Source organism: Chrysemys picta, chromosome 8 (genome assembly GCF_011386835.1).
Source record: "Chrysemys picta bellii isolate R12L10 chromosome 8, ASM1138683v2, whole genome shotgun sequence".
NCBI lineage: Eukaryota > Metazoa > Chordata > Testudines > Emydidae > Chrysemys > Chrysemys picta.
The window spans coordinates 69,688,790-69,714,313 of record NC_088798.1 but is presented as its reverse complement, the minus strand read 5'-3'; the positions used below and the strand labels follow the sequence as shown (position 1 = coordinate 69,714,313).

The window sequence follows — 25,524 nt, the reverse complement described above, 5'->3', positions numbered from 1 at the left end:
CTATAAAATTCTATAGACTGAGCCCAAATCCCTATAGAAAATATGCTATTCTCCATGCAGTAACTTCTCTTGGTCCCTTTCCCATTTTTATAGAACCCCATCAGTTTTGTAAGACTTTTCCAAATGGTTCCTAGGATTATTTAGACTTTCTCCTCCCGCATGGAATGATGGCTACTTGCAGTATATTTGACCACTAGATATTTCTGTCTGCATGAAGTTCCAAATAGGGTAACTAAGGGAGACAAAGCCAGGACTCATGCTGTGGCAAAGCCTCTGTAGGCCTGTCATCATAGTCATTTTCTTTGATACACCCTTCCTATGTAGCATGGACCATGGCTCCATCTATCATGATGTAGTGTCAGAGGAACTCTAGGAGAGGTTGATAGCTCCTCACTACAACCCTGTTTGCTGCTCCTGAGTGGTTCAACTTTTATCAGCCCACAACCTGGGTGGAGTGAAAGCATCAGCACTGAGCTCAGAGGGAGGAAGATTAGGCCATGGTGTGCACTTGGTGTGCATGCCAGGGGGAGGGAAGCTAGATATGTTTACAGAGCTTTAGTGAGAGAGGAGCAAGTAGGAGTGAATGCCTGTGAGACAGACTGTCCTTGAGAAATGTGGGTTGGGAATCCCACAGGAGCCCTGGGCAGTTGGATGCCAAACTCCCTTGGAGCCTTCTGAGGCCCCAGCTGGTTATTTCCTAGACATACTATCCTCCTGGAGGGCTTATTGTCACTAACTCAGACACCTGCAGTATCAGCCAATCTGTTTGTTAGAAGCCTATATAAGTTAGCAGGGGGCTGTGACTTGGGGGTCAGGAACCAGGAGCTCTTTTAAAACATTCCAGAGAGCACTGTACTCAGAATTTATCTGGGAAGATGAGATCCACAGCAGAGTGCTATTGAGATGGCGCAGTGCTCAGATACACTTATAAGCCTGGTGACCAGGCCTGGGGCAACATTCCTACCATGGGAAAGGAAACAGACAAACGTATGCCTGACCCAACCAGACTGCCATGCTTCCATGCAAAGATATGGTTTCCAGCCATCCCATCCTCAAGCAAGTGACTGTGGCAACAGCTGAGGAAAATCCATTCTTAGCTTCATCCACTTACAGAGCAACTCTGAGTGCATCAGCTTAACTCAGCTTCACTGATGCTGGTAGGCAAATAGCAGCAGCTCCCAGAATGGAGTGAGATTTGTTCCTACATGGACAGAGCCTACCAGATTCTGTAAGATGATGAACCTGCCTGAGGAATAGGAAGATTATTCTGACAAGCACAGTTCAGCAAGGCCCCACCCTGAGCTGCAGCCTGGAGAGGCAGTCAGAGTCAAAGGGGACAGGAAGAGAAAGGCAGGGCAAGGTCCACAGTAAAGAAGAAGCAGCGTGTTTCACACAGACCCTGCTAGGCAGAGACTGCAGGGGAAAGGGCATTGCAAAAAGAAATGGGAGACAGGGTGTATGCTTGAATCTGCAGACAGCCTGGAACAATAGTTCTGGGGGGGCTCAATAAGGGGTTAAAGAAGATGTCCCATAATGATAATTTACAAGATAACATCATTAACCCTTTCTCGTGTAAGGAGGAAGAGGGAAAATCACAGCATTACACAATTTCTCCCCCCACCAGGGCCGGTTCCAGGGTTTTGGCCACCCCAAGCAGGCAAACAAAAAAACAAAACAAAAAAAGCCACGATCGCAATCTGCGGCAGCAATTCGGCGGGAGGTCCTTCGCCCTGAGCAGGAGTGAGGGACCGTACGCCGAAATGCCGCCGAACAGCTGGACGTGCTGCCCCTCTCCGAAGTGGCCGCCCCAAGCACCTGCTTGGTAAGCAGGTGCATAGAGCCGGCCCTGCCCCCCACTCAAGGAGCCCAGCACAGTCGAGCATATGGCCATGTTCAAGCCCCACCAAGAAGAGCCAACAGAGCCTGGGAGCAGCACACTCCTATTCTGAATATCTGCACAATTTAATATGAGATGTATCCCAATGTGGTGATTCATGTGTGTGAAGGTTATTTTGTGGGAGGAGCTTGGAAGAGCACCACTAGAACGAGCAGGAAAAAGACTTTCCCTCCTATGAAAAAAAATGGAATTTTAGGGGAGGGGGGAAATTGTCCCACACTGGAACAAAAGGTCGAAAATTCACCATTTTTCACAGAAGAAAAAAGTGTGAAAATTCCATTCTGGGAAAAACAAAATGGAAATTTTCAGTTTGCTCCCTCAGCTGCCAGAGCTTCCCAACTCCCTGGGCAACCAACTCCCTGGGCAGCCAGAGCTCTCGGTTTTCTGATCTCAGCAGTGTCATCATCAAAAAAGCTCAACCAGCTAATTAGATTGTGGTTTCAGACAATCAGAGTCCCCCTCCCAGGCAGCCCCACACTGGTGCAAAGAAGGTCTTCTGTGAGGATGCAGCAGGCTCTCTCTGGTGCCATACAGAGCATAGTGATCTCACCTGTATGGGGCTCTAGAAGGCTCTCGAGTTCTTCTCCCACCAGCTGGTCTATGGAAAGATTGAGTCCATTTTCTGAATCTCGGTCATCTGCCTCATTCTCTCCTTGGCCACTGTCCTTTATAGTGAGGCAATCAGCATCCAGCCCTGCATTCCTGCAAAGGAAACCAAATCCAGAGCATTGATACTGCCCTCTTCCAGGGACCAATCTCCATGTCCCCCCACCTCATCTCTTTATGTTTCGGCTCTTCCCAGAAAAACAGGCCCTGGGGGAGCAGAGGCTGCTGTGCTACTGTCACATCTTGATTGTTTTGAAGCCCAGTATTGGTGCTTCCTGTTTCTATTAGTTCCTCTCACCCCTCTTCCTCTCAGCACACGTCTTCTCCCTCATCTCTATCAGCTGGAATTACATGGTCACAAGCTTTTTCTTAAATAATACAATAGAATTTTGTACACTTCTGCAGCTCTGCATACTTGTGACATGTACAGAACTGGAGTACAGAGTTTGCACTTTTTGCTATTGATTTCCAACTTAACAATATATTTCTAGCTGGACAAGCACAAGACTATATTTCACGGGGGAAGTACAGAGTTTGCACTTTTTGCTATTGATTTCCAACTTAACAATATATTTCTAGCTGGACAAGCACAAGACTATATTTCACGGGGGAAGACCAGATTTCATGGCCATGAACTTGGTAGGGCCCTAGTCATGGGGTACCAAGTCAAATGCCTTACAGAAGTCTAAGTATATTACATCCACACTATTATCTTTATCAACCAAATTTGTAATCTCATCAAGTTTGTTTGACAGCACCTATTTTCCATAAACTTGTATTGATTGTGTGACGTTGCAGTCTATATGGTTTTATAAAAATATGCTAATGAGTGAATATAATGTAACTGGAATATGCTTCATGCAAAAGGTCTCTTGTAAGGTATCATTACAAAGCTTATAATCTAGTGAGTGTGATCATTCTATTTGTATAAATGTACCACTCTTGTATCTGAAATTAGAAATATGAAATATAACCCTGAGGGCCTATTGTAATTATGCAAAGTGTGGGCCATTAATGGTGGTTTGGAATCTTAATGACTCCCATTAACAAGGACAATTGTCTGCAGATGGCTGTGTTTACCTGTAAGTCTTCCTGTATACGTCTGTGCTGGCAAGTGGGCAATGAAGTCTTGCAGTGACATATGATCATGTCACCTGAACTGGAATCCATCTTTAACGTGGTGTCTTTCCATTGAGAAAGAGGGGGTGGGAACCCAGAGAGGGACAAAGGATTCCCGCCTTATGCAAAAGATATATAAAGGGGTGGAACATAGTAAAGAGGACGGAGCCAACATGAAGAATCACCTAGCTACGACCTGAGCTGGAACAAGAGCTGTACCAGGGAAAGAATTGTGCCCAGGCCTGCAGGGCCGGCTCCAGGCACCAGGCACCCAAGCACATGCTTGGGGCGGCACCTGGTAAGGGGCGGCGGGGGGAGTGCGGCGCGGCATTCCGCGGCGGGGGGGGGCGCTCCGGCAGCGCGGCGCTGGGGGGGGCGGGCTCCAGATGCGCGGGGCTCGGCGAGGGGGGGCACGGGCGCGGCGCTGGAGGGGGGTTCCGGCGGCGGGGGGCGGGGGCGGGCTCCGGCGGTGCGGCGCTTGGCGGGGGGGGCAGCGCGGGGCTCAGCGCTCGGGGGGGTTCCAGCGCACAGCGCTTGGTGGGGGTGCGGCGCGGGGCTCGGCGCTCGGGAGAGGGGGGAGTCCGGCGGCGCAAGGCGCAGGGGGGGGCGGGCTCCGGCGCTCGGCGGGGGGGCTCGGGGGCGGCGCTTTTTTTTGCTGCTTGGGGCAGCAAAAAAGCTAGAGCCGGCCCTGCAGGCCTGGGAAGGTGTCCAGTCTGAGGAAAAAACTTACTGAAGCATCTCTGAGGGTGAGATTATCTGTATTCAGTTTGATTAGACATAGATTTGCGCATTTTATTTTATTTTGCTTGGTGGCTTACTTTGTTCTGTATGTTACTATTTGGAACCACTAAAATCCTACTTTCTGTATTTAATAAAATCACTTTTAACTTATTAATTAACTCAGAGTATGTATTAATACCTGGGGGAGCAAACAACTGTGCATATCTCTCTATCAGTGTTATAGAGGGCAAACAATTTATGAGTTTGCCCTGCATAAGCTTTATACAGGGTAAAACGGATTTATTTGGGTTTAGACCCCACTGGGAGTTGGGCATCTGAGTGTTAAAAACAGGAACACTTCTGTTAGCTGCTTTCAGGTAAACCTGCAGCTTTGGGGCAAGTAATTCAGACCTTGGGTCTGTGTTGGAGCAGACAGGAGTGTCTGACTCAGCAAGACAGGGTGCTGGGGTCCCAAACTGGCAGGGAAAGCAGGGGTAGAAGAAGTCTTGGCACATCAGGTGGCAGCTCCCAAAAGGGGTTCTGTGATCCAGCCCGTCACAGATTGGCATTAATTATATTATTCTCCTTCAATTCATTGTTAATCAAGACCTGTACTAGCCATTCCATTATCTTGCCTGGGATTGATGTCAGGCTGGCAAGCCTGTAATGACCAGGGTCCTCCTTTTTATGCTTTTTAAACATTAATTGATCAGCTCTTTTTAAACTCTTGGAGGTGTTTTGCTTAAACTGTAGAAAGAGACTGAGTTTGGGAAGTGTCCTCCTGAAAGGTGACAATTTCAGAGAAACCTGAGTGACTGAAAGCAGCCTCTTCAATCCCCTCTTAGTCCCTTCAAAGTGTTGGCCGGAGGGTGGGCAGCCAGGAGGCCCTGGACTCTGTCACTCACTTTCTGGGTGGTGCAGGACAGGTCCCTGACCCTCTGACCAGAGATCTACGAAAGGGAATACTACTCCAGTGTCAGCTGCCTGTGCCGTGGGGCTTCCCCAGCTCAGGTGCTGCATGCAGGAAGGCAAAGCTTGGTATTTATTACAGAGGACCCCTCTGATCCTCACTGAAATCAATGGGAGTTAGGTGCTAAACACCACTGAGGATCTGGGAGACCTGGTCTACACTAAGGGTTTAGGTCGAATTTAGCAGCGTTAGATCGATTTAACCCTGCACCTGTCCACATGACGAAGCCATTTTTGTTGAATTAAAGGGCTCTTAAAATTGATTTCTGTACTCCTCCCCGACGAGGGGATTAGCACTGAAATCGACCTTGCTGGGTCGAATTTGGGGTAGTGTGGATGCAATTCGATGGTATTGGCCTCCGGGAGCTATCCCAGAGTGCTCCATTGTGACCACTCTGGACAGCACTTTCAACTCAGATGCACTGGCCAGGTAGACAGGAAAAGCCCCAAGAACTTTTGAATTTCATTTCCTGTTTGACCAGCGTGGCGAGCTCAGAAGTGACCGTGCAGCTCTCATCAGCACAGGTGTCCATGGAGTCCCAGAATCGCAAAAGTTCTAGCACGGACCGAATGGGAGGTACTGGATCTGATCGCTGTATGGGGAGAGAAATCCATGCTATCAGAACTCCGTTCCAAAAGACGAAATGCCAAAACATTTGAAAAAATCTCCAAGGGCATGAAGGACAGAGGCTATAATAGGGACCCGCAGCAGTGACGCGTAAAACTTAAGGAGCTCAGGCAAACCTACCAAAGAGCCAGAGAGGCAAACAGCCGCTCCAGGTCTGAGCCCCAGACATGCCTCTTCTATGATGAACTGCATGCCATTCTAGGGGGTGCCCCTACAACTACCCCAGTCCTGTGCGTGGACTCCGTCAATGGATTCTCACGCAACAGGGATGCAGATTTGGGGGACAAGGAAGAGGAGGAGAAGGAGGTTGAAGATAGCGCACGGCAAGAAAGCGGAGAAACCATTTTCCCCAACAGCCAGAAACTGTTTATCACCCTGGAGCCAGTACCCTCCCAACCCACCGAAGGCAGAGAAGGGACCTCTGGTGAGCGTACCTTTGTAAATATAATACATGGTTTAAAAGCAAGCGTGTTTAATGATTCATTTGTCCTGAAGACTTAGGATGCATTCGCGGCCAGTACAGCTACTGGAAAAGTTTGTTAACGTGTATGGGGATGGAGCAGAAATCCTCCAGGGACATCTCAGTGAAGCTCTCCTGGATGTATTCCCAAAGCCTGTTAGCCACGCGGTGGGGGGAGGGGTGAAGCGATCATCCCAGAGAATGGGGGGGGGGGGTATTTAGCTGGGTTTGTGCTGCACGTTAACCTGAAAACCGCAGCCCCAACCCATTTTAAATGGCCAACCCCACAAGTGCTTGGTATGTGAAATGAGGGCGCTGCTGTTTGAAACCATTCCCACATCATGAAGGTTAAAGAAGCCAAAAGACTGTGGCTTACCATGGCTGCCTGGAAACCGAATTCTGTTGCCCGCCAGCCCTGCGTGTGTGATCTCTCACAGCAAACCGACAGGCCCTCAATATAAGAGGCAAAATGCAAACTTGTAAAGAAAGCACACATGCTATGTAATGTTAACAGCTTGGTGCACTGTGAAAGAGTCTACCCATTGTTCTCTAAAATATGTCTTTTTAAAGACTACTCTCCCTTTTTTTTCCTCCTGCAGCTGCAAATGTTTCAATGCTCCCCGTATCATCTCTGTCCCAGAGGCTAGCGAAGATTAGAAGGCAAAAAAAAACGCACTTGCAATGAAATGTTCTCTGAGGTCATGCAGTCCTCCCTCACTGAAAGAGCCCAGCAGAATGCATGGAGGCAGACACTGTCAGAGTGCAGGAAAGCACTACATGAACGTGAGGACATGTGGTGGGATCAAGATGATAGGTGGTATCAGTGTGATGAGAGGAGGCAGGATGCAATACTGAGGCTACTAGAAGATCAAACTGATATTCTCCAGCGTATTGTTGAGGTGCAGGAACACAGAGCGCCGCTGCAGCCCCTGTGTAAAGAACCGCCCTCCTCCCCAAGTTCCATTACCTCCTCACCCAGACGCCCAAGAATGCAGTGGGGGGGGGGCCTCCGGGCACCCAACCACTCCACCCCAGAGGACTGCCCAAGCAACAGAAAGCTGGCATTCAATAAATAAGTTTTGAAGTGCAGTGTGGCTTTGTCCTTCCCTCCTCCCCCACCCCTCCCAGGCTACCTTTGCAGTTATCCCCCAATTTGTGTGACGAATTAATAAAGAATGCATGAATTTGAAACAACAATGACTTTATTGCCTCTGCAAGCGGTGATCAAAGGGAGGAGGGGAGGGCAGTTGGCTTAGGCTTACAAGGAAGTAGAGTGAACCAAGGGGGCGGGTTTTCATCAAGGAGAAACAAACAGAACTTTCACACCATAGCCTGGCCAGTCATGAAACTGGTTTTCAAAGCTTCTCTGATGCGCAGCGTGCCCTGCTATGCTCTTCTAACCACGCTGGTGTCTGGCTGCGCGTAATCAGCAGCCAGGCGATTTGCCTTAACCTCACACCCCACCATAAACGTTTCCCCCTTACTCTCACAGATATTGTGGAGCACACAGCAAGCAGTAATAATGATTGAAATATTGGTTTCGCTGAGGTCTAACCGAGTCAGTAAACTGCGCCCGCGTGCTTTTAAATGTCCAAATGCACATTCTACCACCATTCTGCACTTGCTCAGCCTATAGTTGAACAGGTCCTGACTACTGTCATGAGCCATGGCATTAAGGGATAGGCTGGGTTCCCAAGGATAACTATAGGCATTTCAACATCCCCAACGGTTATTTTCTGGTCCGGAAAGTAAGTCCCTTTCTCCAGCTGTTCAAACAGACCAGAGTTCCTGAAGATGCGAGCGTCATGTACCTTTCCTGGCCATCCCACGTTGATGTTGGTGAAACGTCCCTTGTGATCCACCAATGCTTGCAGTACCATTGAAAAGTACCCCTTTCAGTTTATGTACTGGTTGCCTTGGTGGTCCAGTGCCAAGATAGGGATATGTGTTCTGTCTATCACCCCACCACAGTTAGGGAATCCCATTGCAGCAAAGCCATCCACTATGACCTGCACATTTCCCAGAGTCACTACCCTTGATAGCAGCAGCTCAGTGATTGCATTGGCTACTTGGATCACAGCAGCCCCCACAGTAGCTTTGCCCACTCCAAATTGATTCCCAACTGACCGGTAGCTGTCTGGTGTTGCAAGCTTCCAGAGGGCTATTGCCACTCACTTGTGAACTGTGAGGGCTGCAGACATCTTGGTATTCTTGCAATTCAGGGCAGGGGAAAGCAAGTCACAAAGTTCCATGAAAGTGCCCTTACGCATGCAAAAGTTTCGCAGCTACTGAGAATCATCCCAGACCTGCAACACTATGCAGTCCCACCAGTCTGTGCTTGTTTCCCCTGGCCCAGAATCAGCATTCCATGGCATGAACCTGCCCCATTACCACCATGATATCCAAATTGCCAGGGCCCGTGCTTTGAGAGAAGTCTGTGTCCATGTCTTCATCACTCTCATCACCATGCTGCCATCGCCTCCTCACCTGCTTTTGAAGTTTCTGGTGCTGCATATACTTCAGGATAATGCGCATCGTATTTACAGTGTTCATAATTGCCGCGGTGATCTGAGCGGGCTCCATGCTTGCCGTGGCAGGGCGTCTGCGCGGAAAAAAGGCGCGAACCGATTGTCTGACGTTGCTCTCATGGAGGGAGGGGCGACTGACGATATGACTTACAGGGTTGGCTTACAGGGAATTAAAATCAACAAAGGGGGCGGGTTTGCATCAAGGAGAAACACACCCAAATGTCACACCGAAGCCTGGCCAGTCATGAAACTGGTTTTCAAAGCCTCTGTGATGTGCAACGCGCCTTATTATGCTCTTCTAATCACATACAGCCTCGTCAGCAAACAGTTCCAGAGAGCTTTTAAACATCCAAAGGCACATTCTACCACCATTCTGCACTTGCTCAGCCTATAGTTCAACTGCTCCTTACTACTGTCCAGGCTTCATGAGCCATGGGAGCAAGGGGTAGGCTGGGGTAGGTGCGACCACGTGGTGCTGCCAGCTGGGAGAACAGCCTGAGGCAAAAGCCTCCAGCTCGCATGATATTCCAGGACTGAATCTCCATTAGACGAAACTTAAAGAAGAGAATGACCTGGAGTCACTCCCATTTATGACCAGGAACCCCTGACCGACCTCACCGAGGCAGGCCAGGAGCTCCCATGTCTGCCCAGGCACCCCCCGACGGACCTCATCAAGGTCGGCCAGGAGCAACCAGGAGACAGCAGCAGATGGTGCAATATGGCTGCTAACCATCTTTGTTAACTTGCAAAGGGAAGGAACTGCTGCTGTGTAGCAATGCAGTACTGCATCTGTCAGCAGCACCCAGGAGACCTACGGTGACAGTGAGCTGAGCAGGCTCCATGCTTGCCGTGGTATGCCGTCTGCATGGGTAACCCAGGAAAAAAGGCGAGAAACGATTTTTTGCCGTTGCTTTCATGGAGGGAGGGAGGGAGGGGGCCTGATGACATGTACCCAGAACCACCCATGACAATATTTTTGCCCCCATCAGGCATTGGGAGCTCAACCTAGAATTCCAATGGGCGGTGGAGACTGCAGGAACTGTGGGATAGCTACCACAGTGCAACACTCCAAAAGTCGACACTAGCCTCGGTACTGTGGATGCATTCCACCGACTTAATGCGCTTAGTGGGGACACACACAATTGGCTGTATCAAATCGATTTCTAAAAAATCGACTTCTATTAAATCGATCTAATTTTATAGTGTAGACATACCCTTAGATCCTATTTCAAAAAGGCTTTTCCAGCAGGGCTCCCCCAAGCCTGGTATCCCCTTGGTCCCTTTATTTCTCCTTTCCCTGCCATCCCATGAGAAGGGAAGGAAAGTTGGAGCCTCAGTGACACAGCAGAGTGTGGGTGGCACAGGGTGCAGTTTGGTGGTGGACAGGGAGGAGGTACAGTGCTAGCATTGGGAAAGCAGAGAGAAAACAATGCCTACTCTTCCCTCTGTGTACTCCTCAGCCAGGCACCCTCCTTCCTCCACTTTGCCCACCCACTTTGTCCCTGGCAGATGAGGATCTAGGGCATGCTTAAGGAAAGGGTAGAGCTGGGGGTGACACAATGATTAGCCCCTAGCTGCCCTTCACTGCTCTTTGCTCATGTACTTTCCAGCCTGTGTCTGCAGACCCAGCTCCTTTGTGTTCCTTTAAGCTCCCTTGTCTCTGTACACTCAGCTCATAATGGGGACCTGGCAGGGTCAGCGTGGTGGTCTGGCCACTCGCAGCACTCCCTGGAGCCACAGTATGTTGGACTGTATGCAGTAAGGGGCTGATTCTAGGTCCCCTGTGCACTGGCGGGCAGGTTAGGGTTACCAGGTGTCCAGTTAGCGACCAGAACATCCAGTCTAAAAGGGATCCTGGCAGCTCCAGTCAGCACTTCTGACCAGGCTGTTGACTGTCCAGTCGGCGGCGCCATGCAGAAGGGCTGGCAGACTCCCTGCATGTTTCTGGACTGCGTGGTTCCCGGGAAGTCCCCGCTCCTGCTCCTACACATTGGGGGAACCAGAGGGCTACACACACTGCCCCCGCCCCAAGCACCACCCCGCAGCTCCAATTGTTTGGGAACCCAGGCCAATGGGAGCTTCAGAGGCAGTGCCTGCAGACAGGGCAGCGTGCAGCGCCGCCTGGTCACGCCTCCACATAGAAGCCGGAGAGGGGACATGCTGCTGCTTCCAGGACCTGCTTGAGTTAAGCACCGCCTGAAGCCTGCACCCCTTAGCCACCCCCCCCCCCTGTGCTCCAAGCCCCTGTCCCAGCTCTGATCCACCTTCTGCCCTCCGAACCCCTCAACCCCAGCTCAGAGGACCCTCCTACACCCCAAACTCCTCATACCTGACCCCACTCCATATAGCCCACACCCTCAGCCGGAGCCCTCACCCGCTCTCGCACCCCAACCCACTGCCTCAGCCTGGAGCCCCCTCCCACACTCTGAAATCCTCATTTCTGACCCCACCCCAGAGCCTGCATCCCCAGCCAGAGCCCTCACCCCCTCCAGCACCCCAGCCTCCTGAACCAGCCCTGTGAAAATGAGTGAGTGAGTGAGTGAGGGTGGGGAGAGCAAGCGACAGAGGGAGGAGGGATGGAGTGAGCGTGGGTGGGCCTTGGAGAAGGGGCAGGGCCTGGGTGGGGCCTCAGAGGAGAGGTGGGGAAGGGGGCGGGGCATGGGTGTTCGGTTTTGTGTGAGTAGAAAATTGGCAACCCTAGGGCAGGTAGGATTGCCAAGTGTCCAGTTTTGGACCAGAACGCCCGGTTGAAAAGGGACCCTGGCAGCTCCAGACAGCACTGCTGACCGGGCCGTTAAAAGTCGTGTTGACAGCGCAGCAGAGCTAAGGTAGGTTCCCTGCCTGCCTTGGCTCCACGCGGCTCCCGGAAGCAATGGAATGTCCCTCCTCCGGCTCCTACGCGTAGGAGCAGCCAGGGGACTCCACACGCTGCCCCCACACCAAGCACCGGAACTTCAACTCCCTTGGCCAGGAACCTTGGCCAATGGGAGCTGCAGGGGCGGCGCCTGCAGACAGGGCAGCGTGCAGAGCCACCTGGCTGCACTGCGTAGGAGCCGGAGAGGGAACATGCCACTGCTTCTGGGAGCTGCTTGAGGTAAGCACTGCCCGGACCCTACACCCTGCCCCCCCCCATGCCCCAATCCCTTGCCCCAGCCTTGATCCCCCTCCCACCTTCCAAACCCCTTGGTCCCAGCATGGAGCCTCCTCCTGCACCCTAAACTCCTCATCCCCAGCCCCACCCCAGAGCCTGCACCACCAGCCATAGCCCTCACACACCCCGCACCTCAACCCCCTTCCCCAGCCTTGCAGGCAGCATAGGCGGGGCAAGCGCTCTCAGCATCATGTTAACAGGCCATGGCACACCTTGATGTTGTACCTAGGTACAAGTGACAGTGCTGACCTCACTTGGCCTTGCTTATGCTGCCGGCAATGCTACCAACTCTTCACTCATGTTCTAATGCAGTGTCGATCCCTAGTATAGATTAACCCAAGGTGTTGGATTTCAGACTTTGTGGGAGAGGTGGGTTTTGATAGGAAGGAGGTGAGGGGCTGAAAGAGTGGGGAAGAGCATGGGAGAGGCAACTGGATTCACTGGGGAAGTAGGTAAGGGAAGGGGAGCGGATGTGGTGGGGCAGAGCTGGGTTTGGGTTTAAGGTGAAGAACTTGCTAAAGAAAGGCAAGTGGAAGGCAGTGGAGATGGCAGTGTGCAGGCATGGGCCAAGTAGCTGCAGAAGTGAAGGCAGATGACCCAGAAGGCATAGCAGAGAGGGCTCCCTCCCGCCCAGTCTCCTCAAAGATTTGATGCCTGTATATGGCACTGGTGGACCAGCACTGGACTGTCTGCCGTTATGGTGGCCACATTGTAAAAACAATGTTGAAAAATTGGAGAGGTTGCAGAAAAGAGCCACAAAAATTATTTGAGGGCTGGAGAAAATGCCAGACAGTGAGAGACTGACAGAGCTCAATTGTCTTAGTTTGTCTAAAAGACGATTGAGAGGTGACTTGATTACCTTCTCACACGCCTTCCCTCATCCCTCTCAGTATTAGGGTTGCCAACCCTCCCAGTTTTACTGGGAGTCTCCCAGAATCAGGCTTTATGTCCAGAGGCTACTGAAGCCAAACCAGGAGATTTTAGGCACTAAAAGTCCGGTGGCGCAGTGGGGCTAAGGCAGGCTCCCTGCCTGCCCTAGCTCTGCACCACTCCCGGAAGCAGCCAGTACATCCCTGTGGCTCAAGCGGGGGGTGGAGGGTCAGGGGGTCTCCATGCGCTGCCCCTGCCCTGAGCACCAACTCCGCAGTTCCCATTGGCCAGGAACTGTGGCCAATGGGACCTGCGGGGGTGGTGACTGTGGGCAGGGGCAGTGTGCAGAGACCCCCCGACCCCTCTGCCTAGGAGCCACTGCCAAAGGGATGTGCCAGTTGCTTTCGGGAACTGCCCGAGGTAAGCACCGCCCAGCCGGAGCCCACACTGCTCACCCCCTCCCACACCCCAACCTCCTGCCCCAGCCCAGAGCCTGCACCTCACACTCCAACTCCCTCCCGGAGACCACATCCTTCATCCCCTCCGGCACCCAAACTCCCTCCCAGAGCCCTCACCCCCTCCTGCACTCCAACCCCCTGCCCCAGCCTGGTGAAAATGAGCTAGTGAATGAAGGTGGGGGAGAGCAAGCAACGGAGGGAGAGGGAATGGAGTGAGCAGGGGCAGGGCCACAGAGAAGGGGCGGGAAAGGGGGCAGGCCAAGGGTGTTTGGGTTTGTGTGATGAGACAGCTGGCAACCCTACTTAGAATTGCCCCTCAAGCTCTCTCATAGTCTGTCCCCTTCCCCCAAGCCCTCTAAAAATCCCCCTCCCCCAATCCCTCTCACATTCTCTCTCCCCTCTCCTGCATACCTCTGATAGTCTCTTTTCCCCTCCCAAATACTTCTCAGGGTCTCTCTCTCTTTCCCCCCATCCCTCTCATCTCTGTTCTCCTCACCTCTTCCTTTGGGACTTCCCTTTCTCCCTCACTGGCCCAGAGTTTCCTGCTCTGCTCCCCCCCTTCAGTTCCCTCTGCCAGCTGCTCTTCTCACCAAGGCCCCTCCCCTGGGTGTGGATGCTGCTGCAGGCTTTGGGTTGTCTCCTCCCAGTTCCCCTTTGGGTCCTCCTTCCCTCTCAGTGCGCTCTCCTATACCCCCATGGCCATGTTCTCTCTCTCCCATCCAGCCACTGTCTTAGTCCTAGCCATGCCAGTGGGTGCTGACCCACAGCAGCTCATGTGGGGAGAAGGGGGAAGTGCAGCAGTGTTGGTGCCCAGGTCAAGGCTACAGGGAGGACCACATGGGAGCAGGGCCTGAGGGACAAGCCAGCATGCATGGGGCTGTGGCCTGGGTCCCTGGGGAAGTCAGAGTAAGTCCAGCCCTGTCGCCTCATCCCTCTCATCTCCAAATTCAGGTACGCAGAGCAGGGAGGCAGTACACAGGCCTGTGGCCGAGCAGGCAGCCTGAGGCTCCAAGGAGTCCTCTTAGCATGAAGATCTTCTCTTTGGAGGCATTTGGAGCTGACTTCTCCTGGCAGGGGCTGGGGAGAGCAGCCAGGGGCAGTAAGGCAGTGGGACTAGCTGTGTGTGAGTCTTACCTGCTGCCATTCTTGGCTGTGTATTTGTTTCCCCTGTGATTTGGTTTGGGCTGGAACTGGCCCTGGTGCAGCAGAGACAGCAGCTGAGAGATTTGCTGTAAGACAGGAAGAGTCTGTTGATTGCATGCAGTCACCACTCAGGATGCTTCCTGTCAGGATGTCCTCTTCTCACTGTGCTGGCTCTTTATAGTGTTTCCTTCTCTTGCAGATGGTTTGGCATTCCCACTTGGAGACTGAAACCGAAGAGTAAGCAAGCAGCCCCCCAGCCTCAAGCCCCAGTGCCTGCTGGCTCTGCACATCCCTTTCACTCCCTTCGCAGCACAAACTATATTTGAGCACTCTTACACTTGGGGAAAACAAACTGGCATCACACCCTCTCTGTGTGATAGTCCATCCCCCCCTCCCCCCCTCTGACCCAGCTCTCCTGGCCTGTCCCTGCAGTGCTGAACTCAGTCAGGGGGAGGGGATTTTGGTGCCCTGACTGCCCCACTGATCCCTTGACATGTCCCAGCACTCTCCCAAATTGGCCCACCCTCTGTGCAGGGTGAGGAGAGACTGGCTCCAGGTTGTAACTTGGGAACATTTACCCAGAAAGGACAGGTCAAATTCTTCCCTCAGTGTGCCCTCTACATGCCCAGAGACTCACAGGAGACTGTGAGGGATAATGTGGCCCTTCAATCTGATACATAGAATCATAGAATCATAGAATATCAGAGTTGGAAGGGACCTCAAGAGGTCATCTAGTCCAACCCCCTGCTCAAAGCAGGACCAATTCCCAGCTAAATCATCCCAGCCAGGGCTTTGTCAAGCCGGGCCTTAAAAACCTCCAAGGAAGGAGACTCCACCACCTCCCTAGGTAACGCATTCCAGTGTTTCACCACCCTCCTAGTGAAATAGTTTTTCCTGATATCCAACCTGGACCTCCCCCACTGCAACTTGAGACCATTGCTCCTTGTTCTGTCGTCTGCCACCACTGAGAACAGCCGAGCTCCATCCTCTTTGGAACCCCCCTTCAGGTAGTTGAAGGCTGCTATCAAATCCCCCCTCATTCTTCTCTTCTGGAGACTAAACAATCCCAGTTCCCTCAGCCTCTCCTCATAAGTCATGTGCTCCAGACCCCTAAAATAAATGGAGATATCCCATCTCCTAGAACTGGAAGGGACCTTGAAAGGTCATCGAGTCCAGCCCCCTGCCTTCACTAGCAGGACCAAGTACTGATTTTGCCCCAGATCCCCAAGTGGCCCCCTCAAGGATTGAACTCACACCCCTAGGTTTAGCAGGCCAATGCTCAAACCACTGAGCTATCCCTCCCCCAGCTGAGAGGCAGCTCCTACCTGAACAGGAGGCGACTCCATAGCAAGTTCTCCCGTGGGGTCCTGCTCTGCAAGTGCCACCATGGACAGCCTCACTAGGCTTCTCAGGAGGTGCTGGTGGCGATGGGCTTCCCTGGGCCCCACATCTGGCTCAGCAATTCTCTGTCTCTTCAGAGTCATGTCTGAGGGATGAGTAGTTGGCAGTGAGAGGTCGCAATTCTCATCTCCCAAAGGCTTCAGCTGTGGGTTCTCTAAGCTTTTGGAATGGGTTTGTGCATCTTGAAGGCTTGAGCTCTCTTTTGATGCATTTCTTGGCCTGTGTGGGTGGAAAGGTCTGCACTGTATTGCAGGGAGATTGAAGGCATCTTTCTGTTCAGCTGGACCTTTCTGGTTTCTAAGGGTCCTGTACAGTGTTGGGGTTAAATGAAATGAAGTCTGCAGTGGGTCATCCCAGGCACTTTCCCTCAGCAAAGCTTCTTCACAGGACCGAACTTGCTCAGCCTCACTTTGCGAAGCTTGCCTATTTCTTAGTACAGGGACTAAATATATGTCTGTTTTCTGAATGTGTTTGTGGGGCTTCTTGAGCTGCTGATGTCTGTGGGCATCTTCTGCTTCCCTGCAGTTGTAGGCCATGTTATCTTTCTTCTCTCTTTTGCATATAGACACGATTAAAGCCAAAATAAGAAGAAAAATGCCTAATAGCACAGGTAGGCAGATAACAGTCACCATGGATGAGCTCAGCATCTGAGCCTCCTGGGCTGAGTTTGTCAGCTGGTCAAGATGATTTCTGAAACTTAACTGCACAAGGGCTTTTGCCTGCAGCGGTGAGTTCCCTTGATCCTTTACCAACACCTCCAATTCCCATTCACTGCCAATGAGGCTGCTGGCATTGCTGCTGTTGATAAACACCTGCCCTGACAGTGGATCAATGAGAAACAAATTGGTATCATTCCCACTCAGAATGTCATAGTGAAGGGCCCCATTCATGCCAGAATCTGCATCACTGGCAGCTATGGTGAATAGCAGGGAAACGTTTGAATTGAGTGTTGGTGTCATGGTGGTTACTGCTGTACCTTGGGGGCTGTCGTTCCCTAGGGATAGCCACAAGCATCCGGTCTGTGCATTGACTAGAACAATGATCCTTGCTTTGCCTCCCACCAGCACTGGCTGCATGATCACAGGGGAATTATCATTCCTATCAAGCAGACTAACCCTAACAGAAACATTCGACACAAGTTTGGGGTGACCCCCATCTTCTGCTGTCACCAGGAATTCCAGACTTGTCATTTGTTCATAATCAAAAGCTCTGAGCGCAAAGATTTCGCCAGTTTTTGAATCAATAGAGACCAAGTCTGAAACAAGGAAATCCTGGATGCTATAGCTGACTTTTCCATTAAAATCTAAGTCAGCATCGTGAGCCTTGACAGTAATCAGGTAGGATGGAGGCACATTGTTCTCAGCAATGGTGACATCATATGTAATTCTTTCAAACAATGGTGGGTTGTCATTGACATCACTGATGCATATAGTGAGGTGTTTCCTCCCAGCTAAGGAGCGATTCCCATTGTCCTGGACCATTAATATCAGGTTATATTCTGCCCACCTCTCCCTGTCCAAGATGGCATTGGTCAACAGCATGTAAGTGTATCTGTTGGTTCTTTTCAATTTGAAATGCTCAAGTCCTTGACTAAGGTAACAATGCACCTGTCCATTGTTTCCAGAATCAGGATCACTTACTGTCACCAGAGCAACAAAGCTGTCCTTAGGAAGAGCTTCAGATAGCACTGGCACCTGGGCAGCCCAAGTGATGTGCACATCTGGGGCATTGTCATTGACATCTAGGACCTTGATGAGGATCTTGCAGTGTGCTGGAATAGGGTTGGCTCCAAGATCCCTGGCTTGCACATCCACTTCATAGGTATGGTTTTCTTCATAATCCAGTGGGCTTCTCAGAACTACACTGCCTGTCTTGGCTTCAATGCTGAACATGTTCAACACCTCCAGTGAAGCATGTTTACTGAGTGAATATTCTATCTCCCCATTGGGACCCTGATCAGGGTCAGTGGCTGTAAGGTTTATAAGAATTGTCCCAGGCAAAGCATCTTCCCAGATTTCCACTGTCAAAGAACTCTCTGCAAACATAGGGCTGTTATCATTGGAGTCTAAAACAATTACCCTAAGTAAGGTTGTGCCTGATTTTGGTGATTCTCCATGATCAAAGGCAGTCAATACTAGATCAAAACAAGAGTGGAGCTCTCTGTCCACTTCTTTAACAACTACAAGTTCTGCATGTTTAGTTCCATCAGATCCAGAAATTACATCCAAAGCAAAGTAGTCACTGGGTGATAATGAGTAAGAGCAGAGTGCATTGGAGCCAGTGTCTGGGTCAAGGGCTCGGTCCAGTGGTATCCGTGTTCGTAAAGATGCACTCTCTGATATTTCTAGTTCCAGCTCAGGTTTTGGAAATTGGGGTGCATGATCATTGATGTCCAAGACCTGAATCTCCACGTGGATTAAAGCCAAGTGTATTGCAGCCAGAACATCAAAAGAGAACAAGCATGGATCGGTGTGCCTGCATAACCGCTCTCTGTCCAACCGCCCTGCTGTGCTAAGCAAACCATCTCCAGACCCAACACGGACAGGGAGCTCCTTGGGGAAATGCAGCTGCTGGAAGGTCTCTACTGGTTCACTTCTCTGTTCCCAGCCAAAATCCTCAGATAATTTCCCTATCACAGTTCCACTTGGCACTTCTTCTAACACTTTGTATTGCATAGCAAAGGGGGACACCTCCTGGCAATCCACACAAAGGAAAAAGTGCCAGCACAACACCAAGAATTGAAGCAGAAAGTGTGACAGCAAAAGCATGCTTCTGAGAAAGCCAACCACACTGTTGCTCAGCCCCAAGACAGATGTTTTTTTCCTCAAAACTTTGCACACCCAGACCAAGCTTAAAGAACCTGCAAATCATTTCTGTTTTCACCCAAGGACAGTCCCATTTCCAGATACCATAAGTGTATGTTACCAGCTGAAGGAGGAACAGAAATCCCAGGCAAGTCCAGCTACATTGAGAGAAAATCCCCACCTTCTCCACCAGCGCCTAGAAGAACAGGTAGGAGATCCAGATGTTGTCCAGGCTGAAAAACCTCAGTGTGGGGGGAAGAGAGAGGAGTCTTTGCAAGTACAGGCTGACTCTGGCAATGCAGACTCCAGTCGGCTGCCTGCCAGCACTGGGAAGCAGAACAGCTGCTGTTTCCTAGGGAAACCCCACCTACAGGAAAAGGGAGGAACAAGAGTGCCAGTACAATGCCTTCCCAGGAGTGGTGAGCTTTGTGGGGTTAGCTGCTATGTGGCTCTGGGAAAAGTTTGGATATTCATAGAGTTTAAGGCCAGATGCAATAGTTATGATAATCTTGTCTGATCTCTTGCAGAACACAGGCCAGAGAACCTCAGCCAGTAATTCCTGCATCAAGCCCATAAGTTCTGTATGAACTACAGCAGATCTTTTAAAAAGACATCCAGCCTTGACTTAAAGACTGGAAATGATGGAAAATTGCTGTGTCACTAGATAAGTTGTTCCAATAGTCAATTCCCACCACTGTTAAAAATGTATGCTTTGGCATGAACACATGGAAAAATCTGGGTGGTGCACAAAGTCTGAGACAGGCATCTCACCATGCCCCATTGCTGCCATATTCGCCCTGGCCCCTTAAGCCCACCTTGCCAAGCAGTTTCCCTAGCACAACCCCAGGTGTTTCTACCTCGTTGACTTCTCTGTCTGCACCACTGTAATGCCCACTCTTCCCTGTCCCTCCTCTGCTTCTGCCCTTACAGCCTTCCTAGGCATCATTGCCACTGCTGCCTTCTCTCATGCTTGGCCCATCACTACGCCTATCCCATTGTTGCCCCGCACACCAGGACTCACTTCTGAACGCTGATTTTGCCCCTGTCACCCTCAGCTTCAGCCTAGTACTGCCCCATTATCCAACCCTGAGTTATCTCTTCCTGTTGTCATGTTAACTTCGACTGCAAACTCTTCAGAGCAGGAACTCTGGTTTTAAATACTTTTTAAAGTGTTTCATGGGCATCCCAGGTACACAATACTACTAATAATTAACCTGCTTTCCCTCACCTTTGCTGCTGGCACATAATTTCAAATGCTACTTGGGTACCAGGACACTTGGGTTCTATTGCTAACTGTTTCACAAACTCACTGGGTGACTTTGACCAGTGCCAAGTAGAGTGGGACAGTTACCTCCTGTTTCTTACATATGACACTCCTGTTAATACACCCCAGAGTCATATTAGCCTTTTTTGCAAGTGCATCACATTGTTGGCTCATATTCAATCTGTGATCCACTCTAGTCCCCAGGTCCTTTTCCGCAGTTCTACCATCTAGTGAGTTATTCCCCATTTTGTAGTTGTGCATTTGATTTTTCCTTCCTAAGTGAAGTCTGCTTATCGTTATTGAATTTCATCATGTTGATTTTAGACCAATTCTCTAATTTGTCAAGGTCATTTTTAATTCTAATCCTTTCTTCTGTAGCCCAAGGTCCAGTGTGCTTCAACAGCAGCCCTGGGAACTACAAGTTGTGTACTACAAACTGCGACATGTTGGGAGTACTTCCTGGTTCCTGCCGGGATGTACCCTCTGCCCCCTACAGCAGGAGGTCTCAGCACTGACTGAGCTGGGAGCACGTAGTAGAAAAGCAGAGAGAAGGTTTCTGAACTGTAATCCTGTTCTTTGTTCTTTACAGAATAAAGTCTTGTTCCTGGAGGTTTTTCTGAGTGGGTCTGGTCTGAGGTGAACACACACTGACACACAACGCAGAGCACACAAAGGCCCAGTTTCCCAAAGTTGTGTAAAAAGTCACAAGGCAGGCTTCCCCTGTCTTGGACAACCCCATCCTGGGCCAGTGAACAGGAGAGGGGGCTACATTTTTTAGATATTGGTGCCATGACTCTGATAGAGGAAGTTTAATTTTTTGCATACAGTAGGGAAGCTGCCACAGAAGAGAACCAGGACAGCATGGATTCACAGTTTGGAGCCTAGGAGGGTTGGCCTGACCCTGATTTGGTGTCAGTGAGAATAGAGACCCCCAATGGGTGTTGTAGCCAGGAGACTCCTACTACTCAGAGTGAAGGTATGGGGTGGGGGAGCGGAATCTTGGGAAGGAACACGATAATGCCATACCTCCCTGCAGAGCATGAAATCCTTGGGGTTCCTGTGTTCAGTGGTGGGGCTGATTGCAGGGTAGACGTAGAGGACTGGATAAAAGATATACAGTACCTGCTAGCAGCCATTGGCAAATCGTGAGCCTTTGAAGTTCCCCACCCTCATCAGATACCTGGGGGGGAGGGGCATAAATTAGTCTTTAACCTGCCGTCCCAGGAGCCAGCACGAGCTATTGTAGAGCTTAGTGCAGAGTACAGTGAATGCCATTTATCACTGGACCCAATGGCAGATTTTTATGAGAGACACCAACGCCCTAGGGAGACAGCCTCATCCTATGCCATCGAGTTAGAGGCCCTACTGCGGGTAGCAGAGGAGAAGCTCCGAGAGGGCCATCCTTTCCCTGATCAGGACTATAAGTTGACACAGCAGTTCATGTGAGGCATCCGGGAGCGAGAAGTGTGGGAGAGGCTGGCACCTATGCAGCCTCGCTACATGACATTCCGACAGCTGCAAGGAGAACTTCGTCAGCTGGCCCGGAAGAGGAACGTAGAGGGTAGAATGGATATGCCAGCCCAGAGAATAAACAGCATGGAGCCTGCCCTGTCAGAGGACTCTGTGCAGGCTGCTCCCAAGGTGCCTCCACTCAGCAGAACCCCAGATCATGTGATGCTGGTGGCAGTGAAGGGCCTAACTGGGCTAATCCAAGAACTGACGGTCCTCCAGAGACAGAGCCATGAGAGAATGGGACAACTGGAGGCACAAATGCTGCAGCAGGGTGCAGTAGAGAGGATGACATCCCAACATTCTAGATGGAGAAGTGAGCAAGGTAACCATGATGTTAGTGTCTGTGGCACCAGAGGCCATTTCATATGCCACCATTGTGGACAAGAAGGCCACATAGCCCGGGGTTACAGTCTACCCCCTCAGCCCCACCCCGTGGGGCCAGGGCAAGTCGAGGCTCCCTCTTCTTTAAACTGCTAAAGCCTGACACCAACGGGCAGGTGAAGGCCTTAGAGCTGGTGAGAAGTCCTCCAGTAGCATGAGTGTGCACAACTTTCCAGCGTACTCTACCAGCTGCAACCTGGCATACTGGCCTGGTGGGGCCCTTGAACGATGAAATTGTGGAAGTGAATGGTATCCTGTGCAAGGCTCTAATTGATTCACGGTCTCAGATCACAACCATCGCAGAGGATTTCTTGAGAAACCACCGAGCCCTGGGCAAGTTGCATCCCATGCCTGTAGATATCCTAATAGAGGGAGCTGGTGGCCAAGGAGTCTCCCATCAAGGAACAATCAAGTTAGAATTATCTTTTCTTGGCTGAATCTACATGGGAGTCCCTACCCTTGTGGTGCCTGGGAGGAAGTACCACCAGGGAGTCCCCATGTTGTTAGGGACGTAAGAACATAAGACCATAAGAATGGCCGTACTGGTCAGACCAAAGGTCCATCCAGCCTAATATCCTGTCTACCAACAATGGCCAATGTCAGGTGCCCCAGAGGGAGTGAACCTAACAGTGATCTCTCTCCTGTCGTCCATCACTACCCTCTGACAAACAGAAGCTAGGGACACCATTCCTTACCCATCCTGGCTAATAGCCATTAATGGACTTAACCTCCATGAATTTATCCAGTTCTCTTTTAAACCCTGTTATAGTCCTAGCCTTCACAACCTCCTCAGGCAAGGAGTTCCACAAGTTAACTGTGCGCGGTGTGAAGAAGAACTTCCTTTTATTTGTTTTAAACCTGCTGCCCATTAATTTCATTTGGTGGCCCCTAGTTCTTATATTATCACTGCTCTACAACCAAAATGCTTCTGAAATAAATGTAGTCAAACTTTACTAATTCTGGGTCACTGAGAACTAAAATGATGCTTAAAATTGTTGATTGGCTCTAGTTTTCACGATATGCTATTGGGTCAGTATATACGACCCTTGACTTGGGAATGGCGGAGGATAAGTGAGTTATAAAGGGAAGGGATCTCAATTTAAACCAGAAATGACTAAAATACATCTTTGACTGGATCTATGAATAAATCTATGACTGGGTTTGGACAGTACTTGCTTTTTAGGCAAAACAATGAATGATGCAATCTGAAACTGGTATTGCATCATACAGGATATGAATTGCATCATGTTATTCCTAGAAGTCATGGATGATGCAATCATAACGAAGCTTACCTCACCCTGCTGAACAAATTGCCCTATATCAGCTCCAGAAATCATACAGTGTCGTGCTCTCTTATTTGTCAGTGTTTGATTTTGCAAAGGGACACATTTCTGTTTAGCCAAAGTGAGCAGAGATGCCTCGTACTTGTGTGAACAGTGCAGATAACTTCTGCTATGTTTGTGGTGAAGTGACTTTTGTGGAGAAAGAAGTGGTTCGGGACTATTTAGAAAAACTGGACATGCACAAGTCCATGGGGCCGGATGCGCTGCATCCAAGGGTGCTAAAGGAGTTGGCGGGTGAGATTGCAGAGCCATTAGCCATTATTTTTGAAAACTCATGGCGATCGGGGGAGGTCCCAGATGACTGGAAAAAGGCTAATGTAGTGCCCATCTTTAAAAAAGAGAAAAAGGAGGATCCGGGGAACTACAGGCCAGTCAGCCTCACCTCAGTCCCTGGAAAAATCATGGAGCAGGTCCTCAAGGAATCAATTATGAAACATTTAGAGGAGAGGAAAGTGATCAGGAACAGTCAGCATGGATTCACGAAGGGGAAGTCGTGCCTGACTAACCTAATTGCCTTCTATGATGAGATAACTGGCTCTGTGGATGAGGGGAAAGCAGTGGATGTGTTATTCCTTGACTTTAGCAAAGCTTTTGATACGGTCTCCCACAGTATTCTTGCCGCCAAGTTAAAGAAGTATGGGCTGGATGAATGGACTGTAAGGTGGATAGAAAGCTGGCTAGATCGTCGGGCTCAACGGGTAGTGATGAATGGCTCCATGTCTAGTTGGCAGCCAGTTTCAAGCGGAGTGCCCCAAGGGTCGGTCCTGGGGCCGGTTTTGTTTAATATCTTTATTAATGATCTGGAGGATGGTGTGGACTGCACTCTCAGCAAGTTTGCAGATGACACTAAACTAGGAGGCGTGGTAGATACACTAGAGGGTAGGGATCGGATACAGAGGGACCTAGACAAATTAGAGGATTGGGCCAAAAAAACCCTGATGAGGTTCAACAAGGACAAGTGCAGAGTCCTGCACTTAGGACAGAAGAATCCCATGCACTGCTACAGACTAGGGACCGAATGGCTAGGTAGCAGTTCCGCAGAAAAGGACCTAGGGGTCACAGTGGACGAGAAGCTGGATATGAGTCAGTGTACTCTTGTTGCCAAGAAGGCTAACGGCATTTTGGGCTGTATAAGTAGAGGCATTGCTAGCAGATCGAGGAACGTGATCGTTCCCCTTTATTCGACATTGGTGAGGCCTCATCTGGAATACTGTGTCCAGTTTTGGGCCCCACACTACAAGAAGGATGTGGAAAAATTGGAAAGAGTCCAGCGGAGGGCAACAAAAATGATTAGGGGTCTGGAGCACATGACTTATGAGGAGAGGCTGAGGGAACTGGGATTGTTTAGTCTCCAGAAGAGAAGAATGAGGGGGGATTTGATAGCAGCCTTCAACTACCTGAAGGGGGGTTCCAAAGAGGATGGAGCTCGGCTGTTCTCAGTGGTGGCAGATGACAGAACAAGGAGCAATGGTCTCAAGTTGCAGTGGGGGAGGTCCAGGTTGGATATCAGGAAAAACTATTTCACTAGGAGGGTGGTGAAACACTGGAATGCGTTACCTAGGGAGGTGGTGGAGTCTCCTTCCTTGGAGGTTTTTAAGGCCCGGCTTGACAAAGCCCTGGCTGGGATGATTTAGCTGGGAATTGGTCCTGCTTTGAGCAGGGGGTTGGACTAGATGACCTCTTGAGGTCCCTTCCAACTCTGATATTCTATGATTCTATGATTCTATGATCACAAAAGTGCAGTATAACCCCTATGGTTAAGAAAGCCTATCACCTTTATTTTGGCTGCAAAACTGGAGATCAGGACAAGAGCTGGGCCCCACACATATGCTGCAACACTTGTGCAACAAATCTTCGCCAGTGGTTGTACAGGAAAAGGAAATCTATGCCTTTTGCAGTGCCAATGATTTGGAGAGAGCCAACAGATCATACCAGCAATTGTTACTTCTGCATGATGCCTCCAGTTGGGAAAGGTGTGTCAAAGAAGAAAAAGTGGACTGTGCATTATCCAAACATTCCATCAGCTATACGCCCAGTACCCCACGGAGAAGGACTGCCGGTTCCTGATGCACCAGAATCATTCTCACTTGAGTCAGATGAGGAAGAGGAAGAGGATGAAACTTCTGGTCCTGAACCATCAATGTCACAGGACCCACAGATCATCCTCCTCTGAATCACACCTCATAACACAAGGTGAACTGAATGACCTTGTCAGGGATTTGGAACTACCCAAGAGTAAGGCAGAGCTGTTGGGCTCCAGACTACAGCAG

The 25,524-nt window shown here is 50.4% G+C and overlaps 1 protein-coding gene across 6 annotated transcripts in view; it reads right to left on the bottom strand.

The window, feature by feature from the left end:
* Window positions 1-19,422, bottom strand: part of PCDH12 (protocadherin 12) — a 36,296-nt gene extending 16,874 nt beyond the window's left edge. Inside the window, exons 1-4 of one of the 6 annotated variants that reach the window (XM_065554786.1) lie at window positions 15,875-19,416; window positions 14,541-14,653; window positions 6,776-6,850; window positions 4,165-5,904 (exon numbers count right to left, since the gene is read on the bottom strand). In XM_065554786.1, coding sequence (XP_065410858.1) covers window positions 5,868-5,904; window positions 6,776-6,850; window positions 14,541-14,653; window positions 15,875-18,718 — 3,069 coding nt within the window. In that variant the 5' untranslated portion in view covers window positions 18,719-19,416 and the 3' untranslated portion in view covers window positions 4,165-5,867. The other 5 variants (XM_065554787.1, XM_042861339.2, XM_005280887.4 and 2 more) reach the window with 5 other exon arrangements.
* Between the last annotated feature and the right edge of the window lie 6,102 nt (window positions 19,423-25,524).